The 23,416-nt window shown below is 35.6% G+C and overlaps 1 protein-coding gene across 1 annotated transcript; it reads left to right on the forward strand.

Annotated features, from left to right (window-relative positions):
- Window positions 1-1,023: 1,023 nt before the first annotated feature.
- Window positions 1,024-12,206, forward strand: LOC118437726. Its single transcript, XM_035857043.1, has 10 exons — window positions 1,024-2,058; window positions 4,146-4,207; window positions 6,268-6,455; window positions 7,144-7,590; window positions 8,680-8,836; window positions 8,925-9,101; window positions 9,176-9,334; window positions 9,697-9,857; window positions 10,625-10,781; window positions 10,854-12,206. The coding sequence occupies exons 2-10, from the start codon at window positions 4,150-4,152 to the stop codon at window positions 10,994-10,996; spliced, it is 1,647 nt and encodes a 548-aa protein (XP_035712936.1). The 5' UTR covers window positions 1,024-2,058; window positions 4,146-4,149; the 3' UTR covers window positions 10,997-12,206.
- The last annotated feature ends 11,210 nt before the right edge of the window (window positions 12,207-23,416 follow it).

Consider the following 23,416-nt stretch of genomic DNA (forward strand, 5'->3'; position numbering starts at 1 on the left):
CTAGTCCTGAGGTTGAGCAGCTTCTTCTCAAAGAATTTACTGTAAGAAATAGAAAGATTTCCTGTGTATGTGTGCTCTTCGTTAAGTTGTTTAAGTCTGGTTGGTTGGTAAGCCGGTTAAAGAGTGCATGTGTTTGATAACTTAACCTTGCTAGAACGGGGTTATCAAAGTGCGGTGAGTAACTTAAACTTGACAGTTTCCATTTCATTTAAGCAAATTAGCTTTAAGCCTCGCTCTTCACGAGGAGTAAGTATTTAGTGTCAAGTTTATTTCTGGGTTCTGTTACACGCATCAACTCAACACCACACTTTGTATGATTGTTTGCATAGTTAAACTTGAAAGAGCCAAGTTATGTAGGCATTTATTGAAGCGGAAATTGTGCCAAATTGGCAAACACAAAAATTGCGCTGACTACTAGCGACACGCTGCATTTGAATTTGATACGTATAGCTCTGATTTTTAAGATGGCACAAATTAAGCGTGAGTGAGACACATACATAAACACTGGGCTACCTGGATGATAACCCAAAAAATGTCTGGAACGAGGAGAAAAGGGTGTGGTCGTCATGACAACGACACATAGTAAAAGAACTCTTTAAACTGTTTGTTCACACTGAATAATTCCCCCTATTTTGGCCATATTTTTGTACGAAATCACTTTTTTTTAATTTGCGAAGGTTCAAAAAAGTGCACAAATTTTGATAAACCCTTTCACATCTCCTCGCGAGGCTAAAACCTGGTCCGTACTTACGTAACTTGCCCATTTTACTGTTTACTGAAGTTTATTAAAATGTCTCCAATCATCAGAAAAATCATTATTTTACCGCCACGGTTCGTACGCAAATTACGTTGTGCACGAGTAATAAATATCTTGGTGACGGTGTTATTAATACGGCTGGATTTAACGTAATGTATAAACGACCCTCAGAAAAATCTTTGTCTCACGAGCGTAGAATTTGTGTTTCATGGAAGTAGGAGTAAGATTTGGGATGGATTAGTCCAGTGCGAATTTTTGATGATGAGTCAGTCAACATCTTCAGCTCGACTCATCCACGACAAGATAACGTAGGAAAGATTTAGATTTTTTTTCCTCTTTGTGTACTTAAAAAAACTTGATTTTTATTATAATTATTTTTTAACGATACTCTGTAATGTCCAGTTCAGTACTTGTAGAAATTTGTTAATTTGTGTTAATTAGGTTGTCATTCTTCTTTTAAAAATAGTCGACTTATTCCCATCTCGTGTAACAAAAGTTTTGTTTTTATTCCTTAGTGACACTCTTTTAAGATTTCCGTATTTGTGGGAATTTTCGAAGTGTTACGCTTGGCAAAAACCAGATTGGCCAGACCGCCGGTCAAAAGCGGCCAAAAGTGGCTTTTGGCCACTTGCCAAAATAGGTGACAAATGGTCAAAAGTGGTCAAAATGCAAAAATGGGGCATTCTGCGACAAGGAATAATGATAAGTTAATGATTTTACTAAGGATATTGAGGATTTCGCCAGTATCTTGCAGAATAAGTTGCCGGCTATTTATATGTGACATCGCTGTTTGATTGGATCTAAAATTTTAAAATTGGTTATTAACTCTACAAATAAGCAATAAATTACACATTGCGTCTGATGCAATGCATCATTAATTGACCCAGGAATAGCTACGAATTGATCAACGAGCCATTATAATATTCTAGTATCAAGCAAATGTATACATTACTTACTATATTTGTCCACGTTGAATTTATTAGAGTGATAATTATTACAGATTATTTCAATTACTTTGTCAGAACTATAATGTACTTCGTGCAAAGAAAGAATAAATAATAAGGGACGAGAGTCTTTTTAAACCCACCTCGCAAATTATTAGCCAATAGAATACTTTTGACCACTTTCGGCCACTTTCTACCATTTTGGCCACTTTCGACCACTTTTGACCACTTTTGACCACTGGCCAACAAAAAACGATTTTAGCCGGCAAAAGCGAAACACTGGTTATGAATTTGAAAAAATAACTTTGTGGGAGCGGATCAAAATCTAATTTGACGAAAAAACCTAGTGAATTCAAGGTAGGAAGTACGCAGAAATTGAGAAAATTCACATAAAGTGCTTCGTAACTTTATAAAAGTTTACAACTTTTACAAATATTTCTGAAGAAAATTAGCTCACAAATTTCTGTTAACTTATTCCGATCTCTATTTTCTAAAAGTTTGTAACATTGTCTTTACAAAATTTACGTATTTTACAAAGTTATTAAGGACTGCGTGAATTTATTTATCGTATTTCTGAAATTAATTTTAATTTAGGGTATTCACGTCAATAATACCAAGAGCTTAAATTACAAACCATTTGACGTGAAATTCGAGCAAAATATTATGCTAAAAAAGATCAATTTCAGAACGAGAGAGGTACATTTTGAACGTAAAATTCGTACAGAAGATTTCGGAAATTTAGTAACGCAACGTGGTCCCATATCTTGTGAGGAGTGAGGTTAATTAACGCGATAATTATTTATTCCAAACACTAAAATTGTAAGTGTAGCTAAAACCTGATATCCTTTTCTACACTCATGAACAAATATTAAGGGAGTGAATACCATTATGTATTAAATTTGAATTTCCCTGAACTTATTATTACCATTTCTACTACAAATCGTAACCGATGTGGTAGAGCCACATAGTCATTCCGCATGGTAATGATTCATTACTACCTTATTTTGAGTCTATCTGTAAATTTAAATAGATAGGACACTTCGAATTTGGCAATTCATTGGTAACTTTGTAAACTGCGTGGGTTTTGTCCCATAATTTTACAAAATATGAGACGCCGTTGATATGAGCAAGTTTGTAAAAATTTGCACGCTAATTTTCCTTAGAAATATGTATAAAATTTTGTAAGTTTGCGGAATTTACGGGTTTCACAATATTGCCAAAGCCTGTGCAAGCACATTTCCTCAATATAATTCACAGGGATGTTTGTAAAACAGTAACACGCTTATGTACGCCTTTTCTTAAATATCTATAAAATTTTGTAAATATTTCGAAAATTGTAGACTCAACCACGTCTTAATTTTGTGTATCGATTATTGATTCAATTAAAAATCCATATTACAGTAACATTTTTGTCTAGTTTGAACGTCGCTTTTAATTTTAAGTTATCACGCAGCAAAATTCCTTATAGTCCAAGATCCTTTAAATATATTAGGATTGCATAGTTCTTAATTTACTAAATTTTCCATAAAACACTCAGAAATAAATTTTGAAAATCTAAAATAAAACCAATATTACAATTCATGTAGTCCTTCATAACTTTATAAAATCTGTAAGTTTTATGAAATAATTTTACAAACTTTTACAAAATAAAAAGACGCCCCCGTTTTGAGTATACAAGTTTACAAAAATTTACAAGTTATTTAATTTTCCTCGTAGAGATTTGTAAAAGTTTACGGATTTTACAATGTTATGCTACCAAGGACTCCATGAATCGCCGCTGCTTTCATTCACAACTTTGTAACTTAATGTATGTACGTATGTATGTAAACTTTTATTCAACTCCAAATTCAAATTTGTCACCAAATATCAGCTAATACAAACTAGTCGCCAATTCATGACAGAAATTTTGTATAGTGAATACATTTTGGACAATTAACCACAGTTATGTAAAGATCTTATCCAAAATTCGATAAGAATTACAAAAATAGTACCCTAACAATGGAGGTCTCTTAACGTATGCTCATAGATTTGGACCAAACTAGTTTCAATTGATCACAAATATAACTAATATGAAATTTGCAAACGGAAATATCTGCCAATTTGCAAATAGAAGTATTTGCCAATGCGCAAATTTGGCAGAGATATTTGCATAAAAGGGGGAAAAAGAGGAAAGTTGACAACTTTGATCTCGTTTTTATGCAAATATCTCCATCAATCTTGCCATTTGCAAATTGCATACTAAATTGTATGAAATATATTGTACTTTGTAACATATTTAATAACATATTTAATTGAATTTGTGATTAATTGAAACTAGTTTGGTCCAAATCTGTCATTGTACGTTGGGAGCTCCATTGCAAGTAATACGAATGTAGGGATTTCAATTAAATCAAGATTAAATGCGAGTTACAAGTATTATTACTAAAAAATTGGTCATATTGCAGAACAATGTTCGTCCTGTTCGTCCAACTTATCGGCTTGGCTGGTCCTGGTCCTTTGGTTGACCGTAAGTCGAATTATTTCGTAGCTTCAGCTCTGAGTTTGTCCGTCCTTCAGCACAATAGTAACTTTACAGCGCATCAAGATAATGGTGAAATGATATCACATATGGAAATTAAGGACCACACCCCCTCGCACTGTGGAAAGTATTCCGATTCAACCCATTAATGAACCCGACCGAGAACTAAAATTATGTTGATGCACAATGAAAAAAACGTTTGCCTGCACTCTTAGAAATCCAGGATTAAAATAATAATACCAGGCGGTATTCATATGTTTATGACTCTACTAATCTGGTATTGATAAATAATACCGTGCAGTAATAACCCGGTATTTCTAATACCATACAGTAGCAAATATGTTTAGGTGTTCTGAAAATACACTGTCAGTCTAGGGATTGGCAGTGAATTCACCTGCTTTGGCCGTGAATTCACGGGCCTGAAAGGCTGCAGATTCACGGGCTTCAAGATAGGAAAAGCTGTGAATTCACGGCTAGGAAAAATACAATTTCCAGAGCCGTGAATTTCACATCAGAACAGTCAGTTAGCACGGTTGGCTGTCGCTGAATGGTTATCTTAAGTCATATTACATACTTAACGTTTTAATTGTACTATCTGTATATTGTGCATAATGATAAAGATTTTCGAAATCTTCATCATTTTGAACTCCGACCACTCCCCTTTCAAGTGGGGGTGGTCATATGCACAAATTTAATTTGTGACGGTTTTACACATTCTTTGGTGTATAGATTTCGAAAATCCTCATCATTTTGAACTCCGACCACTCCCCTTTCAAGTGGGGGTGGTCATATGCACAAATTTAAATTGTGACGGATTTGCACATTCTTTTGTGAGTAGATTTCGATTCTGACCATAATCTCACTTTGCCCCATACCGGGGGTGTGGTCAAGTGGGGTCAATCTCCGACACAGTTTAAACTTAGTATTTTTTCATAATGTGCTGATTCTGACCAAAATCTCACTTTGCCCCGCAATGGGGGCGTGGTCAATTGGGGCCGCATTTTAATTTTGTGTCAACAGTTCATTTCAATTAAAAAAAATGCATGAAATTCAAGATACGTTCAGGGTACTACTTTGTATTGTTGTTTGCGTCTGACGTGCCAGCGTGTGCATTACTTGACAAATTTAATTTTTTTGAATTGAAATTGAGTTATTTCGAATTTCGCATGGATGAATTTTTTTTATAGATAAACCATTAAATTCATAAAAAAATTTACTATTTTTTGAGTCCCTGCGTTTGTTTTTAAAGTTTTCAGAAAAAAATAAAATTTTCGAAAAAGAAAATCAAAAATTTTGAAGCCCGTGAAATCACAGCCTTGAAGATAGGAAAAGCTGCAGATTCACAGCCCTAGAATTATTTTTAAATTATTTTTTTTCCGGGCCGTGAATTCACAGCTTTTCCTATCTTGAAGCCCGTGAATCTGCAGACTTTCAGGCCCGTGAATTCACGGCCAAAGCAGGTGAATTCACTGCCAATCCCTAGACTGACTGTTAGAAATCTGGTATAGTCAGGCAGGTATTGATTTCTCGGTACTAAAGTTTCTACCGCCTGGTATGCAAATTATTATACCGGTCGGTAAAAATTTGCTACCGATATGGTAAGACATTAATGCCGAGCTATTACTGCACGGTATTACATATGTATCAATACCACTTTGGTAAATTCATACATGAATACCGCTTGGTATTGTTTAAATACTGGATTTCTACACTCTTAGAAACTTGGTATTGAAAAAAACGTAACGGTATTGATACGTGACTCTACCGCCTTGGTATTAAACGGTTATACCATATTGGTATAGAACCGGTATTGAAATTATACCTTATGGTAATAATTTTAATACTAATTGGTATTAAATTTTTTACCACGTAGTATTAATTCAATACCGGATCAATACCACGCGGTAGAGTCACGTATCAATACCAACGGTTATTGATTTTTTTAAGAGTGTAAGAGTGTACAGACAGACGGGCGAATAAAATGATCGCAATTAACAGTTGACCCTACATGATCAAAGTCTTTATTTCGTCATGGTTGGTAAATCTAGGATACCTTGATAGCAGCAGCATCACAAGGGCAGTTACCCTAGGGAACGGTACCTACCCCTTTGACGCTATACCCGCACGCGTACCGATTCGGTCCCGCATAATAAACGGCGAAGTTGTCCTGGAGGAGCCAAAGGTCGTTGCGTCTTATCCAGAGCCACGTATAGTATTCGTGCTCGAAGATAACGAGGTAAATAAACATTCAATACATTGCTAAAACTCTGGTAGATTCGCATACATTGATTTATTAATAACTTCCTCTCCGCTTGGTGGTAGTCTGTTTCTGAGTGGGAACAATATTACTGAACGATATTGCTCGGTATTACCGTGTCGGTAGAATAATATGTGCTCCGATCAGTAATGATTTAATACCAGTTTTTTATGTACATATATTTACAAAACTGGTATTAAATCATTACTGACCGGAGCACATTCGTACAATCTTCTTATTACAGTCGTATGGGATATAAGGTAGCAACCCAAAAAGTCCTGTTTTGATGGAAAAACGCCAGCGTGCACGCTCGCTCACCTGCTCGAGTTATGTACATGACTCCGTGCAAAAGCAGGTGAGCGCGCGTGCACGCTGATCAAAACAGGACTTTTTGGGTTGCTACGTTATGGGCCATAGGACTGTAAGTTGTAAGAATCAGGACTTGTATAAGTTCCGTTGGGAAATTGTACTTTCGAGATTTAAAAAAATAAAAATTCACCAAAAATTCAAAATTATTATAAAAAATAGATCTACCACTTAAAAGATATTGAATGTTAAGTTCCTGCTCACAAACAGACCAAGCGGTCACAACAAGCGGCTGACGCCATTTAATAAATACTCCAGTCTATTTTATAATTGTGTTTTTTCTTTCTTAAATTTTCCTCAGACCAACTTTGCAAGTCTGCTCGACCACAAGATTTGGTGGACGGGACGAATGCAAAATGGGAGCGCTCGTTACGAATACACCATTCCAATTCCAACGTCTTTTAACCATTCGCAAACCTTTGTCGCGTGCCCGTTAGTGGAAATTCAAGGAAGTAAATCCGCCTACGATTTAGCCTCTTGCGACGCCATCCTCGTCAACATGATGTCCATCAACGACACGGATGAGGAGGCCGACCTATACACTGAAGGACATTCGCACGTTTCATGGGGACAAGTGGACGCCACCATCCCCTTTTCAGGACGGGAAACTGTGCTGAAGACCTGCTATGACTGGAACGTGACAGAGTCAACATTCTCGATCTACTCCGCCTCAGAAACTTTACAGGAATTCGTTCCTGTAAAGGATATTTTCCTGTTTTTTGCCTTGAAGTCACGGAGGAAATTACTGGTGAGTAAATTTGCTAGAGTTTGGGATGAAATTAGGGAGAGTGAAATATGTACATACATACCCTGTACTGGTATTGATTTGGTAATAATTTCTTACCGAGTTTGTAGCAGTTTGTTTCTGAGGGTACATGATCAGTAAAAAAAAACAGTGAACGGTAATGCCTGTTATTACCGATAGAAGAGTAATATATGTATGTACTCCGGTCATTAATGATTTAATACCGTTTTTGTAAGAGTGTACTCACGACAACGTGGTGGAAACTTATTTTTCAAAGCATAGACTGGATTCGAAAAATATTATTTCGCAAAAAGCTGTAATACCCCATTTTGTTCAATTGGAATTTCAATCACTTAAGAATCTCTAGTGATTGAAATTCTAACTCTAGTTGATATGGATGGAATATCGTTGAGAAATAAAACAGAGAAAAATGGTTTTGAGGAAATAATTTGCAAAATTTCGCAAGTTGCGATGTCATGCTAAATTTATATCTAAGACTGGCGGGGGTTCAAGCATTAATTGAGAGAAAAATTAAATCGGTACGAGATGGTAAAAATATGTATGTCCATACTTTAGAATAGAAAATTCCATGTATTTTGTCCTGGAAAACTTTTCCACCACAAAATTTACCCATACTCGACAGCTTTACATTTTCATGTTGGTTGACGTGAGTACGCCCAGCCCACTTTGTTACTTAACTTATAACGGAGGTCTCCCAACTCCCAACGTATGCTCTCCAATTTTGACCAAATTAGTGTTCATCGATCAAAAAGTTAATTAATATGAAATTTGCAAACGACACTATCTCCCAAGGGGCACGGATATATAGCAGAGACATTTACATCCCAAGAGAAGAAAATGCGCAGAAAATTTAGAACGTGTAAAATTGGTCAATTTTATACTGCGTTTTCTCCACTTTGGATACAAATATTTCTGCTAGACGTGACCATTGGGAAATCGTGCCTATCGCAAATTTCATACAAATAAAATTTGTAATAGATTGACCCTAATTTGTTCGAAATCGGAGAGGGGACCTTCATTCTAAATTAAAATTTCTAATCGAGGAGGAAATTTAAAAAATTGAATTTTCAGGACTCCACAAACATTCAGACATGTCCCCGTGAGAAACACAATCTGGTGGAGACCGGAATTCACTATTTACACCATTCCGATGGAACATTTGCCATGACCAGTGACGAATATTTGCTTTTGGTGACGCTCAGACATTCTGAGAATACTTGGGAACCAGGTAAAAAATACATTCCTGGTCAAAATAGTTTGTCAAATTTTGAAATTTTGAAGAAATACAGAATTACTAAAAAAAATATGATTTTCAGAAATTATTGGACACCCTGGACAAGAAGTGGTCCCAATTTTACAAATTGTTGATTGCAAACAAATCAACCTTTCCATCAGATGTGTCGCGTTCCACGACCCATTTTACCTCCAAAAAGGATTTCAATTGGATTCAAATTCTGTAACCGTGGAGGAAAGCGATGGAGTAGTGTTGAAAGGTATATTATTTTTTGCAAAAATTTTGCAAAAATTTTTGCAAAATTTTTGTCTACAAGAGTTTCGCAAATTACAGGAGTCTCTTCCGAGACGACTGAGTTCGAGAGGGCTTCCCACTTTATTACGTTATCTTTGGATGGCGTTCCTTCCCCCAAAGGGACGCTGCTTCGCATCACGGCAAAGGCGGTGGCCCTATCTTTTCCATCTCCAATCACTATTTCGTTTTATTCTACAGGTATTCAAATTCAAAATTTTAGTTTGTACACTCAAAATAAGGTAGTAATGAATCATTACCATGCGGAATGACTATGTGGCTCTACCATGTCGGTTACGATTTGTCGTAGAAATGGTAATAAAAAGTTCAGGGAAATTCAAATTCATTACCAAATATTAAGGAAGTGAATAGCATTATGTATTAAATTTGAATTTCCCTGAACTTATTATTACCATTTCTACTACAAATCGTAACCGATGTGGTAGAGCCACACAGTGATTCCGCATGGTAATGATTCATTACTACCTTATTTTGAGTGTACCTTATCATTTTTGCAATATTTTTTATTACTTATTTATTCTTGTTTTTAATCTACCAACCAGTCAGAGGGGTACCGCTCATCGAGCTCTTTGAAATGAAGAAGATAAGCAATGCTAACGCGACTGAAAACGTGGTTTACGACTTTCCCCCTGGAGTTCACAGCGTGAGAGGAATTCTTTCTGGTGACTTGCATGCAAAATTGGTGTTATACGAAAACACTATGGTGAGTGAACTACATTTTTAATTGTGTGGATATTTATTTATCTGGGGTGGCGAAAATATTTTGAAATACGGTATGTATTTTGAGGTCCGTTGTTCGAAGGGGGTTGATTTCTGGGGGTGTTAACGTAGGATTAGGTGACTCATCGTCACAGGTCTAAAAATCTTAACATTTTTACGCATTTCTCCGTTCTGGGAATTTATTTTTAAATTCTATCAGATCCATTTGTAGACCAGATCAGTACCAATTTATTAAAAATATGTACTCTAGATTTTGACAAGTTTTGAAGGAGGAGACCCAATTTTTCTGAAGGTGTTCACTCTTTTTGGGTCTCCTCCTTCAAAACTTGTCAAAATCTAGAGTACATATTTTTAATAAATTGGTACTGATCTGGTCTACAAATGGATCTGATAGAATTTAAAAATAAATTCCCAGAACGGAGAAATGCGTAAAAATGTTAAGATTTTTAGACCTGTGACGATGAGTCACCTAATCCCGGTTTTGAGAAGAAATTAACTTTTTATCGGTGTCAAAATACTTAATTTTTTTTAAATCGTGAAAATGAAATATTTCGCCAGTCTTTTCGTATGATTGCTTCCTTCTCGGCGTATGTATGTAGATTCTCGTCCTTTTGTGGGTGTAGCAGCCCCGGAAATGCAAACGGAGCTTAAAATACGACACAGCATTTTCGCCATGACCTATTTTGATATTACATTATTTTAGAAAATTTGACATTTTAATCAGTTTTTCTACCGCATTTATTCATCCAGAATTCCACGGAAGTTCCTGACTTCTTAGTTAACGTAGGGGACGATGGAGGATTCAACTTCACCATAAGTTTGAACCCAGCAATAACTAATCAAAGTTTTACACTCTTCGCCCAAGGGGACGGAGGTGTCTCGAACAACGTGACCATAAAGTTGGCGGGTTAGTCATTAGTAATTAGTAACAAAATTTCTTATTGGAAATCGTAGTAAAAAACGGTTTTATTTTCTTTAGAACCCACCGGAAGCATCTGGATTTCTGGTGTAGTAATAACTGTCTACGTCGTGATCACCGTGTTTGCCATCATCTTGTGTGTAATTGGTTGTTACAAGTTACGATTCAGGCAAGAATGGAAGACTGATGTACAATTTGACTAAATAATCACGATTTTTTCCAACCGATGCAAAATTAGGTTAAACTATTAAGGTTAAAATATTATTATCTGGAAACTTTTGAGTTTACTGAATCAGTGATATTTTTCATGACTTTTAGTATGACGCGTAACCAAAATCAGCACATTTTTAATAATTTCTCAGCTCTGGGAATTTATTTTATAATTCTGGACGACAAATTTTTAGTAGAATAGGGTTGGGTTTTTAAGGCAGTTTGTTGATATTTATTACAAATTGGTATCGACCTGCTCTACAAATTCGTCCAAACCAAACAATGCCAAAAACTATCCAAGAAAGCTTTAAATCCAAAAGTCCAGTTTTTTGCGCCCAGAAAAATATTTTCCTTTTAAGCAAAACAAAGTATAAAGATGGCTCAATTAGTAAGTGATACAAAAATGACGTTAATACCTCAATTAATAATGAGGAACGAAAATTATGTACTGATTTTGAAACGGTGCCCTTAACACGAGTAGGAAACAATGACAAACAGTAGCTAGTCCATTCACTTTATAGTCTAAATTCCGCAATTCGCAAACAAATAGGGTCACGATTATATTTGCAAATTTGTAAAACTGGAAATAATGATGATATTAATTCCATTATGATATTATCACACGTATTTCATTGCTTGTCAGATAGTTCCATTTGCAAATTCCATATTAATTAAAATTGTGATCGATTGACACTAGTTTGATTCAAATCTGTGAACATACGTTGGAAGACATACATTGTAAAATTAAGAAACAAATAGATCTGTAATGAATCTTATTGTCGACTGAGGCTTAATTTTCACTTATTATTTTTTTGCAGAATGTATTTCGTTAAATAATTCAGTATTCTTGATCTTTGCTTTAATTACTCAGTTAAGAAAATGCGTCAGGGTTTATTTTATACTTGAAATGCGCTAGGTTTTACTTATCAATCTTTTTTTTAAAAATGAATTAAGTTATCTCATGTAATTGGCAAATATTTGGCGAAATATTCCGTCAAATTTTTACTTTTCCAAAGTAAATTTGATCTTGTGTATGTATGAAACAGTTTCATCAGAATGTTGCTCACTTCGCGAAAGACCTTCTGAATTTGTGAAGTATGTAAAAATTCTGAAAAATGGAATCTCTCGTTTCTCGTCATTTTTTAAAATATTAATTTCGTTCTTTCCAACCCTTTACATGTTTTTTTATGCACTCAAAATAAAAATTTGTCGAATCAACACCGCTGGTGTCAATATATGACTTAACCGCCTTGGTTACAATGTTGAATCCGAGTTATGATGATTTTGATACGGGTAGTTATAATGTTATGACCGGACGGAAAAAATTCATTACTACTCGGAATCACAATTGCAACCAACGCGGTTAAGTCATATATTGACACCGTTTTGTTTTGAGTGTGTTATCTATTTTACTTATTTAGCTATGACACATATTAGTCTAACGACAGACACACGTGTGAAGACACGTGTCCTATTTTAATAAAAAAAATCAGATTGATCTTCATAATAGACAAATTATGTGTACTCGTCGCTGGCCTGAAAATTTGCTCGAATGCAAGCGGAAGCCATGGGTGACAATAAAATTGTAGAATTGGGAAAAGAGGGGTTTCAAATGGTCGGGCCATCGAATAATCGTTGGGACATTGTACCTTTGTCCCCACGCTTCCTCGGCCACTGCTCGAATATATGTACGTACATATCTCGTGAAATGTATGGTTTACTAGTAATAAAAATGAGACCAAAGGTATTCCACTGCAGCAGGGTAGTAATTATTTTGCAACTTAGTCATATGATACAATGTAGTTCGTAAAGAGTTATGGGTTTAGAAATCTTTGACTACCTATTTTCCCCGTGTCCCAGTAAAATCATGTCTATGAAGCTTAAAAATGTAAATACATAGATAAACACCAAATTATATAAAAATAATAATTATTTGTAATCTGTTAACTTAAAAGAAAAAGTTATTGAAATTCGTATACAACTCCATGCAAAATGTTGGTTCGGTTAAAAAAGTTCTTGTAAATATTTCCTTATGTTTTATATTATTTGCTTGAATTTAAAATATTTTGATTACAAAATACATATAAAGGAAATATTATTTCATATACGTCTCCGTCTTAAATTATTTTAGTTACTAAACACGCTGAATTTGCATTGCTCAGCATGTACATGTATTTTACCCAAGATTTCCAAAATAAAATAAAACAAAATAAATAAATAAATCACAAAAATGATGTGTTTACTTTGTTGTGCGATTGTTATTTGCGACCGTAAAAATTAAAATAGTGAATGGAAAAATGGTTAACCTTTAATTTTGCAAAGATTACGAAGAACAATGATGTTTAAAATTCTAATTATTTGCAAAGTTACACCAACTTAATTTATGCATCCTTATTTTCTCCTCTAAGGTTCGTAAAATAACGTTATAAAATTTGCACAGGTTAAGCAACAGTTTAGTTAATGGAACGCAATTATCTAAAGATAAATAATTTCGGAAATTGATTAATGATTTCTATTTCTTCTGAGGTACAAAATCTGCTTACCTATCTCGATCAGATTAATCTAAGTTTTATGAGATCTGCATACAAATATTTTGAGATTCTACTAAAAGGCATACACCTTTTGCATTTTTAGATGTAGGTAACTGATCAAAAAAATTATCCATAAACCATATCGAAAGTATAAAAAAAACTAATATGACATTTACATATACATACATCTTGCTCGGTATGCAATCCAGTGTTAAAATAATACCAGGCGGTATTCATGTATGACTCCGTACCGTATACTGTTGTGGTAACGAAACCTTACCACTTACTATTACCAATCCGGGAGGAAGTTATTCCAAAATCTATACCAACCGAGGGTATATGTGTATGTGACTTTAGCACAATTTTAGCAGCGTACATTTTCCAGATTAGCACGCATTTATAATAACCACACCTACTTTGCAAAAAAAACTCCTCGGAATTTTGGCAATTTCTACACATTTGCAAGAATCGAGAGTGGTAAAATCTTTGTAAAGTCTTCAGTTTGACTTTGTAGATGGCAATGTTACCTATGAAATCCTCGTTTCGCGTCATCCTCATCTCAAGTCGGTCTGTGCAGCATATCGATAACCTGACTTATCCTCTACGTACATACCTACTACCTACATATGTTCCCGTTCTACCAAATCACTACAGACACTACTGGGATTTTTAACAGTCACTTATCCAGAAGTAGGTTATCAAATTGCCAAAACAAAAAAATAGTCGGTTATGCATATCTACAGTCAACAGCAAAACTTTACGACATATGGAAGAGACTTTTGGGACATGTTATTCAAATGGGGAATTAAAGGCCGTAAAGTTTTGCACCGCGTACCTTTCCGAATAATTTTTTTAACGCTGTGATATAATTTTTATTGAATAAAGCGTGCAAAAGTAGGGGGTGACGTGGTAGATTATTTTTGTCGCCGAATTTTTTTCAAGGAACTACAAGGAATTGAAAGAATTAATTTTGGAAGAGACTTTTGGGACAGCCATAAGCACAATGTGTTGTCCCAAAAGTCTCTTCCAAAATTAATTCTTTCAATTCCTTGTAGTTCCTTGAAAAAAATTCGGCGACAAAAATAATCTACCACGTCACCCCCTACTTTTGCACGCTTTATTCAATAAAAATTATATCACAGCGTTAAAAAAATTATTCGGAAAGGTACGCGGTGCAAAACTTTACGGCCTTTAATTCCCCATTTGAATAACATGTCCCAAAAGTCTCTTCCATATGTCGTAAAGTTTTGCTCTTGACTGTACAACATGAATAAGTTTTCACTAATGCAGCCTCATCAAAGTCTTGTCTAAGGAGTAAAAGAAGCAGCTAATTTTACTTACATGCGATGTATGTAAGATGAAGAGTAGTTTAATGCTCGGTCATTCCATATAATCGTTTAAACATTGGCCGCGGAAGCTGTGGGGACATCTGGGGGCAATAACATTGTAAGATTTTTGGGAGGGAGGGGTTCATACGTATAACATGGGCAAACGATGGGGACATCGAACAACCGTGGGGACACTGTCCCTCTGGCCACGCTTCCGCAGCCGCTTAAATGAATTACGCTTAAATGAATGAATGAAATCCAAATCTTTCTCATTACGACGAGTTGTGTAAATAATATGTATACATATCTGGTTTCTGTTATGTATTTACACATGTTGTGTGATGTTTATTTATATGTGCATACACATGTGTGCAAAAATTTGCATATGTACATACATATGCAAATTTTGCAGTGAAGTTGAAGTTCGATGCCGGTTTATTTTGCAAGTTACGCATATAGTCCAGTGCAAGTGACATACATATTTAGACTCGACTGCATTTTGTGCATATTCATTTTTTGCACGGCTGCATGGTTAAGGTCATTGCGACAAGTTAATGATAAGAGGAGGTCTTTAGCCAAGTTGGCAATGTGGTTAGAGTAACTGTGATTCGGTGAAGTTTAGAAGTTTCATGGTACATTTGCTGGGTTAGCAGCAGGAATTTATGATAACCACACCCACAACTTTTGCAAAAAAAATCCCTGAATTTTGGCAATTTATACATAAATATTTGCAAGAATTGAGACTTGTAACATGTTTGCAAAGTATGCAGTTTGATTTTATAGATGGCAATATTAACTAAAAAATCCTCATTTCGCGTCATCCTCATCTCAACTCGGTCGGTGTCATTTGTAGCATCTCAGTATCAAGACGAATCCGATATGTGCATATTTATATGCTCATTCTAAGAAATCATCAGACACGATTATGGGCCTAAATCAGGATTAACATGCATCTTAAAGAATCTGTCACAGCTTTGTGCTTGTCAATGAATGGCTTTATTGTTTTTATTATTATTCATTAACTACGCAATTAGTGGAATTTGTCAGTGTTTTGGTCGTGGACAAATCTTTTATTTGACGTGAATACATATTTATTAATAAAAAATTTTATTTATATAAAATTAGTATTATTAAATACGTGTTGAAAAAATGGAAAGATATGAAACGTGGTAATTTACACAACTTTCAAAAATATGTGTACAATTCATGTGCACACACATTCTTGGAAAACTCGTATTAAATCATTACTACTCGACCGACACAGTAATAAGGGCCATTACCCTTCAGTAATTTTGTGATCATATAAGAATTTAGAGGTCTCCCAGCACCATATGTTCTCCGATTTTAACTAAACTAGTCTCAACTAATGAAATATCTAACTTACGGTAAAGTTCATAAAGAAATATGTCCACTTTTTTGACGGACAGCTTTGTAATTTGGCATTTCTTGCCAAGAATAAGAGTTTAAAAACAGATTAGATTAGATTTATTGCCGCCTTTGTGTAGGCCTTAAGGCCCATAAAGGTACATGAAAAAAACTTTACATCGGTAACATGATAGAGTTTAAGAACAGAGTCCGTCACTACTTGACCCGTGCAGAATTATTATTCGCAAATGCATGACATGAAGATGTGACTCAAGTGCTACGGTAAGATTTAGAATGTAAAACGATCCCTGGATAAATAATCTGACGCAATAATTAGGTAAATACATATGTATGTACAATGTATTTAATACATAATGGCATTCACTTCCTTAATATTTGGTAATGAATTTGAATTTCCCTGAACTTATTATTACCATTTCTACGACAAATCGTAACCGACGTGGTAGAGCCACATAGTCATTCCGCATGGTAATGATTCATTACTATCTTATTTTGAGTGTACATATCTGTCGACGAGGTCGAACTTACTTACTTTCGCAGTGTATGAATTTTTGAGAGCAAATCCTCAAATCCTCAAAGCCGGATGTGTCATCGTGTGCAAACCAAAAGCCACCACCAGACGTAAAAGCAGGCAGGATGGTTGGCTTTGATGAGATACATACATAACTATAAATGTCATGCAACAAACCAGCCGAAGAAAAAGGAAAGGAAAACTTTCATCGTACTTACGACAAAATATTATTATTGCGTAGGACAAAATATCCAAGTAGGTATGCATCAATCGGCTCTACATATTGTTCCATGGGCTCGAGTATGTTCTGGAAATGCTTCGAGAACAAGTAACCAGTTACACGAAATAACGGCAAGAAAATGTTTTTTAACCTTTAAAAAATGCAGTTTTTTGCACCTCGCATAGCATTTTTTTCTTTGCAGTGCAAGAAATGTGGCAAACCTGCAACAGTATCTTTTGCTGGCAACGAGTGTATTTTTTTACCAAATAATGAATAAATTGGATTACAGATTTTACATAATAACGAAATGCAAACTATCGCAAAAACTGGGTACCCAAAATAAATAAGTCATCACAAGCTTTGCTTCCTACATATAACCGTATTTCTCCATTCAGTTGTACATTCTAACTAAAAATATTGACACAAAAATGGTTAAAAGTGGAGTAGAGTCATCATCATCATCAGTTGCTGCCTTCTGGAAAAGTTGTATGGCATTGAAAGCAGGTGAACTTCTTCAGCAAGTTGAAACGCAGAGAGAATGAGAGATACATTCTCTCTGGTTGAAACGTATGCAATGCAATTTTGTTTGAGCAAGTTGAGGGCTTGGCCTGTTTTACAAGTATTTCTCATTACTACAGACTCTGTAGGACAGAGTATTTAATTGGATTTGAAGGCTTATGGAATTAAGGAAGAAAACCGACACGTATGACCGGATATGACACAAAATGTCGTATTTTTATGGGGACCCAGGAGATTTATGTGATTTAGTAGAATGATACTGGACATTTACTAGTGATAAGGAATGAATAACGAATTATGTTAATGGTGATGCAAGTATTATTACATTATAAATTTGTATTTGTGACGTTAAACGTGCTGCTCCTGGTTTAAAAAGTACCTAACAAAGAATTCTGAAAAGGAACAAAGTTTCCAGTTACTGGAAACTTTAGCGTCACAACTTGTGACGCCTCTCTCTCCACCTCGAAAAGTCATCCGATTCTTGGACAGTTCACTTTTTCGGGGGTGTCAGATTGCACGATTGGTGCGAAACTCATGTTTAGGATTAATTATATATAATACGTAGTGGGTACCGTCATAGGGATTGTGCAAAAAGCATGTGATCGATTTAAGGGGCCAGAGGTCAAATAGGTTACGATGACCCCAATTTTGACCCCTACCAGGGAGGTAGGGGTCAAAAGTACTCTAAAATGGGTTAAATACTTTATGTACGGCCCTTTTCCAATTTCTGCTACAGTCGAGCATCCCTACATGAGTTTGGTCTCTTTTCTATCTGTTGTAAATATGTACATGCATTTCTTATGTGCAGAAGGGACCACGTAACGTCGAGAATAACATACCGTGATTTATTCAAAATAATATGAGATGCTCGCCAGTACTATGGAATCAATAATGACTTATTTTTAATCGTGATGTATGTACTACGTTGTAAATATGTGTGTAATGTAAAGCGTGGAAATCCTCCTGGTTTAAAGTGTGGCTGCGGAAGTGTGGGGACAAATTATCCCCACGGTTATTTCATGTCCCCCCTAATCTTCCCATGTTATATACACCCCTATCTTCCAATGTTAACGGTCCCCCCCCTAGCTTCCGCGGCCACTCGTGATAAATAATTTTATGAATGAACAAGCTTTATGCACATTGCACTCGTTCCATCTTTTCACCTTGATTGGCCATTTTGAGAAGTCGTACGATTTTTGGCTTTCTCGGGGGTGTGAGGTCGAGATTGTGGTTGAAGGGATCTTCCTACTACGGGGCAAATACGTAGAGAGGATCCGTAGTTCGGTATGAGTCATACGCACGTATACATTGTCACGCTTTTCTTTTACACTCTCTCAACTTTTCCAAACCGGGCAGAATATCTACGGCGATAAATACCGAGTCTATATACCGATTCTAGACGCTCAGTAGTGCCTCGTCCTCGCCCCGGAAAAGCTATGGATTTTGTTTCAGTTTTTTCATTTTTTTTTAATACAATACAAATAGAGGAATAAAGTTGTGCCGGCAAAAAAAAACAGTAAGTAAAAAAAACTTGAATTTCTCATTTCATAAGATCAATTGGGTGATAACAAAAAAAAATCATGATGTATCGCGTCATCCTCATCTTTACTTGGTCTGCGTCATGTAAAGGATAATATCCAACCATGACTTATCCGATATGTTCACTGTTCAAAATCTGAGATAACTGATTTCTCGGTGATAAGCCGGTGAAGTGAGTTATCTCGGCTAAATTCACTTTTTTAGCTTGTCGATAGAAATCTGTTTAACGTGAGGATGCGGATATTTATTGGGTTATTTTCTTCATTATGTAATTATGTATATATGTACTGCTCAAAAAAATTGGTTCCTAAATTTCGAAATATGTACATAATTGTATTGTGAGGTGCTCTCCTCTACATCAATTTTCGATGTTGGTACAGTCGTTGAGGGACTTTTCGAGGGCAGTTGTGCAATAAACTTGAGTAGACGTTGACGCCGTAGACTTTCCATCCATACCACACATTTCACGGTATACGTGCATACTTATGTATGTGGGATGATATGCTATATGTGTATATGCACTTATCCAGAAGTAGGTAATCAACTTGACGAGACCAAACTGTGGGCAGTTTTGTACAGTTCATGAATAACTTTTCGCTTATGCAGCTTCATGCAAGTTGGAGGATTTAGTTTTGCATGTAAGCGAAGATCAAGAGTAGTTTTTAACGCTTGAGCAGACCACTATCCAGCCCATTACGTTTAAACAGTGGCCGCGGATACTGGGGGGGGGCATCTGGGGGCATTCACACTGTAGGATAGGGGAGGGAGGAGTTTATAGAATATGGACAAATGATGGGGACATTGTCCCCCTGTTCACACGCTTCCGTGGCCACTGCGTTTAAATGAATGAATTTTTCATTCGAGTTGTGTAAAATATCTGGCTTCTGTTATGTACACATGGTGTGTCATGTTATGCCAATATTTTTGCAAGTTACGCATTCAATGGTGTATTTTGCACATATGTTCAATTGCACGCTGCACGGTTAAGGTTATTGTGACACATTAATGACGAGGAGATCTTTAGCCAAGTTGGCAACATGGTCAGAAAGTGAGAGTCGTGATGACGCTGTGATTTGGGGGCATTTGTTTCAACGGTATATTTTCCGGGTTATCGAGCATTTATGATAACCACACCCCCTCAAAGGGTCTCTCTTCCTTGGTAACTTTTGCAAAAAAATAGAAAATCGAATTTTGCCAATTTTTATTACAATTAAGTATTTGCAAGAATCGAGAGTTTGCAAAGCAAATATTTGTAAAGTGTTCAGTTTGATTTTCTGGATGACAAAATTAACTAAAAAAATTGGTCATTTCGAGTTATCCTGATTCGCATCTCGGTCTCGAACCAGTTTGGGTCATATGTAGAATAATATCCAAATCCATTCCTTCACTTATCCGATATGTACACTGTTCAAAAACTAGTATATATAGTGAGTAAGTCAGGTTTTGATTTCTCGGTGTTAAAGTTGCTACCGCTTGGTATTATTTTAATACTGGATCTTTCTAGAAGTGTATACAAGTGAATTCATATAATTGTTCCTCATCCTTAGCTCCAGTCTGAATGACAAATATACTGCACGACTTTTTTTATATTTCTGGACTCGTGTATATTTTCCGTTGTTATTGCTCGGATAATAAAACGGCTTGATTTTTATGGAGATTAAATTAATGGGGCATCTTTTAACAGAGCCATTTATAAGCAAAAACGTTATCCACTGTGAAGAAGTGTAGTGTGTGGCTTTAACTCGCGATTGCTTCGCCCTGCTGACGATAAGATTGAGAAAACTGAGGGGATTAGAGTGACAAAACTGCCAGCGCATATTTGGCCAAACTATGAAATTTTAAAAAAGACACCTCCATTCTCCGTTTGTAAAATTATAATTCGCAAATCCTGGCAAAATTGTATTTATCATCATTTAAAAAAAACCTTTGCGAATTTTTAATCTATGTATGTATGCACTTGGTTTACTCTGGTCCTTGTCAGCCAAACGTCTATAAAGTAAAATTACAAAAGTTTGAGTGAATCTCTTATTTATCGAATTAGTAGATAGACAGTCTCATGTATTGACTAATTAAATGCCTGTGTCGTACATACGAAATCTCCCGTTTTTATTAATTATTCATTACAAACTATGTACATGTAAATTGTAGAAATATAATTCCTCCACGAACGGGGAAAGGATTGGTGGCGTGACTTCTAAATAAATTCAGGCAAAACTATGTATGTGCATATGCATAGTAGGCGACCATCTGCAGCTCTGCAGTCATAAAAGAAACTCAAGTGGAGGGATTAAGGCTGTCTGACGTGAATAAAATGGGAAAACTATGTACATAGTTTTGTACGCAGTTATGTGTGTCTGCAAGGCAGACACACAGCGCGTTGGTTTAGTAATGTTCTCGTATGAGAAAATATTGGATTCGAAATGTCGTTAAAATGGGTGGCGGTGGTTGTTTATAAAGTTTATAAAGTTTATAAAAAGTAGCTCCATTTTTTTAAAATCATGATTACTCACCAGGATTTCTAATATCACGTGAAATTGTTGCAAATAAATATGTATGTATGGAACATTTTATTTAGTGAAGTATTTCAACAAGAAAATTATACCCGGTACTTTTAGGAATTCTGTCCTAAAATAATACCAATCGGTATTCATAAAGTGGTATTGATAAGTAATACCGCGTTATAGTACATAGCTCGGCATTAAAGTTTTACCATAACGGTAGCAAATTTTTTACGGACGGGTATAATTTTAATACCAATCGGTAGCAAGTTAACACCGAGAAATCAATACCTGCCTGACTATACCAGATTTCTAACAGTGTGGATATTATTATGCGTGTGTAATTCACAGATAGAACAATTTAATAGAAAATGCATGTATACCACGTGGTGGAATTACATAACCTGTGTTTTAGTCCAGACCTAATAAACGAATGATTTTAGTGGCACAGATTTTTGTAGGCTTTCGAACCCAGTGCACAATTCTTATTAAAGTGTAAGATGCAATATGCATGCGTGCACGAATGCATTTTATTATTTCTCATTCGGCTGCCCAACTGCTTAAGCATCTGGTCAAGTACAAGGGTTGCCCTGATTTGCATATATTTGTCGTTTCAATTGAATATTTAATTGGACGGAGAGTGAATTGGAAGAGGCTGGAATGCACAAGACATGTCTTCAACATCGCTAATGGCGTATAAAAAGCCAATAAAACAGCTTCATGTGACAGGAAGTATGTATGAGACAAGGTACGATTTTTTGTTGCGCAACAGCAACAACCAAACGAAAATAAGAATCAACTCAATTTGATGATTACACGGGTTTAATTTAGTGAATTTTACTCTTTAAAAAGAGAATGGAGATTTAATTTTATTTGATTTTGTATCATGATTTCCATGCCTTTTGCATTTTGAGGAGGTGATTGATAAGTGTATTATCGTCCATTTTACGGCAGGCAGACACATTCTTATTCAAAAAGAGGATAGCTTTTTAAGATTTTCCAAAATTTTTTCTCAGGCTTCTAAGTTTTTATACTTTAGCCAATTTCACCGGGATGTTGGATAAGAAACCATTTTTTCGAAGTCATTTAATTTAATGGATAACTCTCTTAGAAAACTGGTATTAAATCAGCACTGACCCGAGTATTCATATGACTCTATCTGCACCGTAATAACGGGCATTATGCTTTAGTAATGAAAAATTTACCACTCAGATACAAACTACTACCAACCGGGTAGGAAGTTATTACCAAACCAATACCAGTACCGAGTACATATCTCACCCTACCAGATTTTTAACAGTGTACGCAACTCAATATTTTAAAATGAATGTCTTTCTCAAGAAATTGCGAGTTGTTTCCACGTATGAAAATCCGGATGCAATTGTGCCACGGACTACGGTGAGGGTATGGCCTGACCAGCTCTGAATGACTCATTTGTATACCTAATTGGCTTTTATGCCAACCAAAAGTTTCAAAATTTGTGCGTCCCTACGGGCCAAGTACGTATGTATACATACGTAAATAATCTGGTAATAAACATTACCGAAAAGCACAAGTATATGACTCTACCAAAGTGGCAATGATAAGTTGTACCGTGTGGTAATGGCTTGGTAATAAAGTTTTACCATCATGGTAACGAATTTTTACTACCTGGTAAAATATTACTACCAAATTTATTACCGAGAAATCAGTAACTGTGTGACTTTACCGGATTACTAAGAGTACTACACTCTGTCCAGCCAATAACTTGAAGAAGGGCAGGGTACAAAAATGAGCATTTGGAAAAATTGCGCAGAACAAAACAAAAATCAAAAATTCAGAAATTCTAAAAAAAAAAAAAAAAATTGGAGGGATGATGACGTGATTGCATGCAATAAACAC

This window comes from Folsomia candida, unplaced genomic scaffold, assembly GCF_002217175.1.
Source record: "Folsomia candida strain VU population unplaced genomic scaffold, ASM221717v1 Fcan01_Sc015, whole genome shotgun sequence".
NCBI classification, from domain to species: domain Eukaryota; kingdom Metazoa; phylum Arthropoda; class Collembola; order Entomobryomorpha; family Isotomidae; genus Folsomia; species Folsomia candida.

Excerpts from the sequence above, each read along its gene's own strand:
- LOC118437726 (XM_035857043.1), top strand. The coding sequence starts at position 4,150 with ATGTTCGTCCTGTTCGTCCAACTTATCGGCTTGGCTGGTCCTGGTCCT. Across the intron at positions 7,591-8,679 it reads AGTCACGGAGGAAATTACTG|GACTCCACAAACATTCAGAC; the intron begins GTGAGTAAATTT and ends TTGAATTTTCAG. Across the intron at positions 9,858-10,624 it reads TGTTATACGAAAACACTATG|AATTCCACGGAAGTTCCTGA; the intron begins GTGAGTGAACTA and ends TTATTCATCCAG.